Below are 7692 nucleotides of genomic sequence, written 5' to 3'. Positions count from 1 at the left end.
GTTGTCCATAACATACGCCTGCCCATACCATAACCCCACCGCCACCATGGGCCACTCGATTTACAACGTTGACATCAGCAAACCGCTCACCCACACGACGCCATACACACAGTCTGCCATCTTCCCTGTACAGTGAAAACCGGGATTCATACGTGAAGAGAACACCTCTCCGACATGCCAGACGCCATCGAATATGAGCATTTGCCCACTCAAGTCGGTTACAATGACGAACTGCAGTCAGGTGGAGACCCCGATGAGGATGACGAGCATGCAGATGAGCTTCCCTGAGATGGTTTCTGACAGTTTGTGCAGAAATTCTTTGGTTATGCAAACCGATCGTTGCAGCAGCTGTCCGGGGTGGGTGGTCTCAGACGATCTTGCAGGTGAAGATGCTGGATGTGGAGGTCCTGGGCTGGTGTGGTTACACGTGGTCTGTGGTTGTGAGGCCGGTCGGATATACTGCCAAATTCTCTGAAACGTCTTTGGAGACGGCTTATGGTAGAGAAATTAACATTCAATTCACAACAACAGCTCTGGTGGACATTCCTGCGGTCAGTATGCCAATTGCACGCTCCCTCAAAACTTGCGACATCTGTGTCATTGTGCTGTGTGATAAAACTGCACATTTTAGAGTGGCCTTTTATTGTGGCAAGCCTAAGGCACATCTGTGCAATAATGATGCTGTCTAATCAGCATCTTGATATGCCGCACCTGTGAGGTGGATGGATTATCTCGGCAAAGGAGAAGTGCTCACTAACACAGATTTAGACACATCTGTGAACAATATTTGAGAGAAAAAGACCTTTTGTGTACATAGACAAAGTCTTAGATCTTTGAGTTCAGCTCATGAAAAATAGGAGCGAAAACAAAAGTGTTGCGTTTATATTTTTTGTTCAGTATATACTCAGTCTAATAAGTCAGTGATTAATACATCAGTGATGATGAGTGGTGCTGAGTTTTTACCTTCATCATTATTACATGGACTGAAAAACGGGTAGAGTTTCTTAGTGAACGTCTGACGAGTATAAGAGTAGATATGAACCCTGTTCTCCACATCATAAAACGAGACCAGACCCTCCTCAAAATCCACAAACACTCCGACCTTCTGAGGTTTCTTTTTCAGAGAGAGAAGAACAGAGGGACCAGCACAAGCTTTATATGCATTCATGTTCCTCAGAACCACAGTCCAGACTCCTTCCTGAGGTCTCAGTGTAATCTTCCTTATCCTGTTTACAGACTCTCTGGCGACTCCTAAACTCCACTCGGTCTTCCCACTGACCTGCACCTCAAAGTAAAATCTACCTGAGGAGAAACTCTGCTTTCCTAAGATTATGGGAAGACAAGAAAATCTTTTTGGGGTGTCGGGGAGATTCTGATTTGTGTTTCCACATGTTACTTGTTTTCCATCATCAGACAGAACGAGATAAGGATTTGCTGTATCAGGATCCAGAGTCACGTCCACTGAAATAAACACACAGTATGTGATATGAAAATAAGATCATTAATAAATCATTGATTGTATCGTACTGAAAAATCTGTTAACAGATTAGTTAAATGTCTGTAAGGCATTTAGTATGTTCTTTTTCTGGTATTGTATCTTCCAAAAACATGCAGAAGGTGCATTGGCTATTACAATCTTCCATGGTGTGTGTGTGAGTGAATGTGTGAGTGTGTGTTGCCCCGTGATGGATTGGTACCCTGGTGAATGTTTGCTCCTGTTTAGCCACTGTGACCCTGACCAGGATGAAGTGGTTAGTGAAAATGAATGAATGATTAAAGAGAAGAACAGAAGCTGCTCTGTACCTGCATACTGCTGAATCCTCTTCAGTTCTGTGGAGAATGTTTACAACAAAATCATTGATATGATTATAAAGATGTGATTTTAATGTAAACACAGAATCTACTAAAGCTTTAACATTTAAGACATGAACTACATTTACTGTCCACCAACGTCTAAACACTGGAACATGAAACTTCTCACCTGTTTCTCTCAACTTCTCATTCAGAGTTTTATTAAGCTTCACATTCAGAGTTGTATTGAGCTTCTCGTCCAGAGTTTTATTGAGTTTCTCATCCAGAGTTTTCTGAAGCTGAAAGAGAGATGTTATCAGAGTCTCCACATCTGGATCAGTGTTGATACTAATATCGGTCCAGTTCTTGGTGGTTGGAGGGCTGCAGATTGTTGGATAAACCTACAGCAGGTCAGGAAAGAGGAGAAATATCTCACTATAGTGACAGATGTTCAGTGATGTTCTGCAGCAGCATTGAGCAGATAGAGGAACACTGACAGATAAAGGAACACTGACAGATAGAGGAACACTGACCTGTAGGAGGTTGAAATGTTCCTCAGTGTTCAGAAGCTTCTCCAGCTTAGTTTCTCTCCTCTGCAGTTCAGTGATTTCCTGCTCCAGATCTTTAATGAATCGTTCAGCCTGATTCTCTACGACTTTCTGCTTCTCTTCCATCATCTTCAGCATCTCAGTCTGACTCTTCTCAATAGAGTGAATCAGATTAGTGAAGGTTTTAATGCTGTCAGATTTTTCTTTCTTTGTGTTTTCCTGTAGAAGGAGACATTTTAATTTATTATTTTAATGTTACTTTGTTAAAGTGTACTACATTATATTTACTCACCTTGCTGAGCTCTACTGAGTGGTTGATCTCTTTAATCTTCTTCAGTCGATCCTGGATCATCTGCTGCACCTCCGTCTGTGTCTGACCCAGCTGAGTCTGAGGAGATTATATAATTTTAAAGATTAAATTCCTTCCTCAAGTTTCATATAGACTTTATTATTTATGATATTAATTATTTTTTTTAAAAATTGTACTCAAACATCCAGTTTTAATGAATTATTGCACTGTTTTATTGTACAGTTTCACATTATTTAAGTCAAAGAAAAAGCACAACTTTTAAGCAAGAAACCTGGGTAATCCGGTTTGGGGAATCAGATTTAAATCCCTGCTGGTGCTGTTAACCAGTCAGGCATACAAAAAGACGTGATTGGCTGTGTTATGGGTGGAAAGACCACACAAAGGATTGGTGTCCTGTTCACTACTGTACTGAAGGCTGTAGGCATTCACTGATTTCTTGAATGAAAACCAGTAAACAAGAGAGAGGGTGAGCAAGACTGAGAGTCCACTGAAACAGTTATCTGCTCATACTTTCTCTTAATCTGGTATATCTGGGACCACGAACAAACACTGGAGACACCATGAACTGACCAGAGTTAGCCATGAGAAGTTATTTTCTGCAGGTTAAGCTGAGGACAGCAAGTTGTTGATGGTGTCTCATCAAATGGCCCTGAGTGGTGGTCATTGTTCTGATATTTTAAAGCTTGCTGCATTTATAAAGAGGCTTTTTGTCATGACACGAGCATGTAGATGAAGCTTTTGTGTTTCTTACCTTCTTATGATTAATCTCCTCCTCTATAGGAATGATGTTGTGGTTCTTGTGATCTGCCTCGATACACCACTGACAGACCATGATCTGATCATCTCTACAGAAACGTTCTAAAGGTTTCTCATGTTTTTGGCATCTATATTTCTCCAGGTTCTTCACAGGATTTATGAGTTTATGGTTGTTATATTTTGGGACATTAATGTGAAGCTCTAGATGAGACTCACAGAAAGTCACACCACAATCCAGACATGATCTCAGAGCTTTCTGTTTCATTCCATTGCAGACATCACAAAGAACCTCAGGTTTATCATCTTTACTCTTCTTCTTGAAGTGATCAGCAACCTCCCTCAGTGTTGTATTGATCTTGAGTTCAGGTCTCTTGGTGAATTTCTCTTTACATAATGGACAGTGACATTGTGGACTCTTATCCCAGTGTTGTGTAAGGCAGCTCCTGCAGAAGTTGTGTCCACATGGAGTCGTGACTGGATCAGTAAACACATCCATACAGATGAGACACAGCAGCTGATTTTCAGACAGGATGTTGCTGGAATCACGTGTGACTGACAGATTTAACAGAAACAGAAAAGATCCAAAAGATCATTTATACACTTTATACAACTGTAGACTTTCACCTCAACATTCAGAAAGCAGAAATTTTGCTTTTCATTTATATTAAAATGATAAATATTATCATTTATATTACAAACCCCATTTCCAGAAAAGTTGGGTCATTATGTAAAATGCAGTAAGAAGAATCTGTGATTTCATTCTCTTAAATCTTTATTTAACTACAAAAATGAGCAAGAAAAGATTTACAGTGTTTTTACTGACAAACTTTATTGTAGTTTGTTAATATGAAAATTAAATGTATGCCTGCAACACACTCGAAAAAGTTAGGACAGGTGCATGTTAATAACTGTTTAACACATTTACTATGAATTATTAATTTAATTGTTGCAGTTTTTGCTTGATGCGACTTTAGCTGCTCAACAGTTCGTGGTCGCAGTCGCTGGACGTTTTAAAATACAGTTGAAATGAAGATACAAAAAAGCTTTTTGAACATACAGTGGGGGAAATATGGAAGTATTTGATCCCCTGCTGATTTTGTAAGTTTACCCCCTTACAAAGACTTGAACAGTCTTAAATTTTTATGGAAGGTTTATTTTAACAGAGAGAGACAGAATATCAACAAAAAATCCAGAAATAAAACATTAAATAAAAGTTATAAATTAATTTGTATTTAATTAAGGGAAATAAGTATTTGATCCCCTACCAACCAGCAAGAATTCTGACCCCCACAGACCTGTTATGTGCACAAAAGGCTCACAAATTAGTCCTGTCCCTGTATAAAAGACTCCTGTCACAGAATCAGTTTCTTCCGTTCAAATCTCTCGACCACCATGGGCAAGACCAAAGAGCTATCAAAGGACGTCAGGGACAAGATTGTAGACCTGCACAAGGCTGGAATGGGCTACAAGACCATCAGCAAGAAGCTTGGTGAGAAAGAGACCACTGTTGGTGCGATCATTCGAAAATGGAAGAAATACAAGATCACAGTCAATCACCCTCACTCTGGAGCTCCATGCAAGATCTCACCTGGTGGGGTAAGAATGATTCTGAGAAAGGTGAGGTGAGTCCAGAATTACACGGGAGGAGCTTGTCAATTATCTCAAGGGAGCTGGGAGCACAGTCACCAAGAAAACCATTAGTAACACACTTCGCCGTAATGGATTGAGATCCTGCAGTGCCCGCAAAGTCCCTCTGCTCAAGAAGGCTCATGTACAGGCCCGTCTGAAGTTTGCCAATGAACACCTGAATGATTCAGAGAAAGCTTGGGAGAATGTGATAAGGTCAGATGAGACCAAAACTGAGCTCTTTGGCATCATCTCCACTCGCCGTGTTTGGAGGCAAAGAAATGCCCAGTGGGGATGGTGTTCTTGGGGTCATATCCAGCATTTCTCTGCTCCCAGCTCCCTTGAGATCATTGACAAGCTCCTCCCGTGTAATTCTGGACTGACCTCACCTTTCTCAGAATCATTCTTACCCCACCAGGTGAGATCTTGCATGGAGCTCCAGAGTGAGGGTGATTGACTGTGATCTTGTATTTCTTCCATTTTCGAATGATCGCACCAACAGTGGTCTCTTTCTCACCAAGCTTCTTGCTAATGGTCTTGTAGCCCATTCCAGCCTTGTGCAGGTCTACAATCTTGTCCCTGACGTCCTTTGATAGCTCTTTGGTCTTGCCCATGGTGGTGGAGAGATTTGAATGGAAGAAACTGATTCTGTGACAGGAGTCTTTTATACAGGGACAGGACTAATTTGTGTGCCTTTTGTGCACATAACCGGTCTGTGGGGGTCAGAATTCTTTCTGGTTGGTAGGGGATCAAATACTTATTTCCCTTAATTAAATACAAATTAATTTATAACTTTTATTTAATGTTTTTTTTCTGGATTTTTTGTTGATATTCTGTCTCTCTCTGTTAAAATAAACCTTCCAAAAAATTATAGACTGTTCAAGTCTTTGTAAGGGGGTAAACTTACAAAATCAGCAGGGGATCAAATACTTATTTCCCCCCACTGTATCTGAAATGACCTGAATTATTGCATTACTCACATGATCTGATATTCATTCATTTTAGTTTATCAGAATTTGTCAGATTTTACTAAGATTCACTTTCTTCTGGTGATGCCACAGCAACTCATTTAGGTTCTAATTTGGACTCTGACCTGTTTTACAAAACACTTTTTCTTTTAATGATTCTGTTGTAATTCTGTTGTTTAGTATAATTATGAGTGAATAAGTTTAAGTAGATTAAATATTTGGATGAAGATCAGACCAGATTTTATGATGAATTAATGCAGGTTGATTCTGAACCAATCATGACATTTTGTCCAACTGTCTGAAAGAAAAGGAACTAAGAAGAAGATAAACTCTGAATCTAAATGTTTTGTACATGAACAGTGAAACTTACACTCAAATGGATCATCCATGCTTCTTGTGCGGCGTCTTTTTAGTCGTGATGATGATTCTGCCATTTTTTTCTCCTTCTGCTTTTTAATCCTTATATTAGAAAAACACATCACTTAGTTCCCACAATATTGATATAAAACATGGTTTGTGCAGTACAGATTTTTATTCAGAGGTCTCTGATTAGTGATGAATCAATAATAATTGTTTACTTACTGTTGTGTGTAAGAGTGTTTTTGCTCCACTCAATAATAAATTCATACTTTTACAGACAGAAAAAAACACTAAAGCTGCTTTTAAATAATCTGCACAAATGAATCTCTACTGGAGCGCTACTGATCATGTCATTGTTTTTCTATGGAGATGAAAACTTTTAATTGATAAAAGCTGATAAAACTTATTTTCTGTTTCTCTTAACCTGAACATCACTGAGCAAATAAAATAACTGACTTATTCATCAGCAAGAATTCACTGCTTGTACAAACAAGAACTGCGGGGAGAGAAACATGGAAAGTCCGGGTTTAACCTTGTGACAAGCAAAGTGCAAAACATTATGAAAGTAACTTATGTTTGGGGTTTTTTAAAATAAAAATTGTCGTGTTTTAAATAAAAGAAATAAATAAAATATTCTGTTTCTCTAAACTAATGTACAGGTTTGGTTACTGAGTTTAAATTTCTCTTTTTAAAGGACGAGTTAAAAACAAAGTTATATAATCAAGTTCGATGCAGAAGTGTATGAAATGACACAGTTCATACTTTACCTGTACAAAGACTCACCTGTACACATTCTACACTATAAATCAGTAGTAATTAAGGTACGTACCCTTTTCTCTCTTGTTGGGGTGTCAGAACTGGCTGTTTTATGCAGTTTTTTCTGCTGAAACTGTAATTAAATTCAGTACAGATTAAGGTGAAGTGTTCCTGGCTGAAGCGTGTTCTGACTGATCCAGATTCACTTTCATTTTACTAGTGTGACATCACTTCCTCCCTGTAGTTAGTAGATCTACTGAAGAGCAGTTTTATTATTATTATTATTATTATTATTATTATTATTATTATATTAATGGCACTTTGTTTAAGCCGGTGTGTCTCATATATAAAATGTATGGACACTCAGGGATCCCAAATTTGCCAAACTCTCTTCAAATTTGTAAACAAAGTTAAATCACTTATAATGAAATACATACTGACAGAGAAAAAGCAAAACTCAATATAAAAATGGACAAGATCTGAATTACTACTAAAGAAGAAAGCATTGAGAGCATTGAGCAATTTTCTGAGTGTGTTGCAGGTATTTAAGGACGTGTTTATGTTTACAAAATAAAAT

At 38.5% G+C, this 7692-nt stretch overlaps 1 protein-coding gene across 1 annotated transcript; it reads right to left on the bottom strand.

Moving 5' to 3' along the window:
- Positions 1-904: 904 nt before the first annotated feature.
- On the bottom strand, positions 905-6388 carry LOC134325605 (E3 ubiquitin-protein ligase TRIM39-like). The gene is made up of 7 exons (XM_063007855.1): positions 6370-6388; positions 3401-3957; positions 2632-2727; positions 2325-2558; positions 1952-2192; positions 1804-1830; positions 905-1461 (listed from the first exon to the last, which is right to left on the bottom strand). Exons 1-7 carry the CDS (start codon positions 6386-6388, stop codon positions 905-907), a joined length of 1731 nt encoding a protein of 576 aa, XP_062863925.1.
- Positions 6389-7692: the final 1304 nt, after the last annotated feature.

This window comes from Trichomycterus rosablanca, chromosome 13 (genome assembly GCF_030014385.1).
Source record: "Trichomycterus rosablanca isolate fTriRos1 chromosome 13, fTriRos1.hap1, whole genome shotgun sequence".
Classification (NCBI taxonomy): Eukaryota; Metazoa; Chordata; class Actinopteri; order Siluriformes; family Trichomycteridae; genus Trichomycterus; species Trichomycterus rosablanca.
This window is presented reverse-complemented; position numbering and strand designations above follow the sequence as displayed.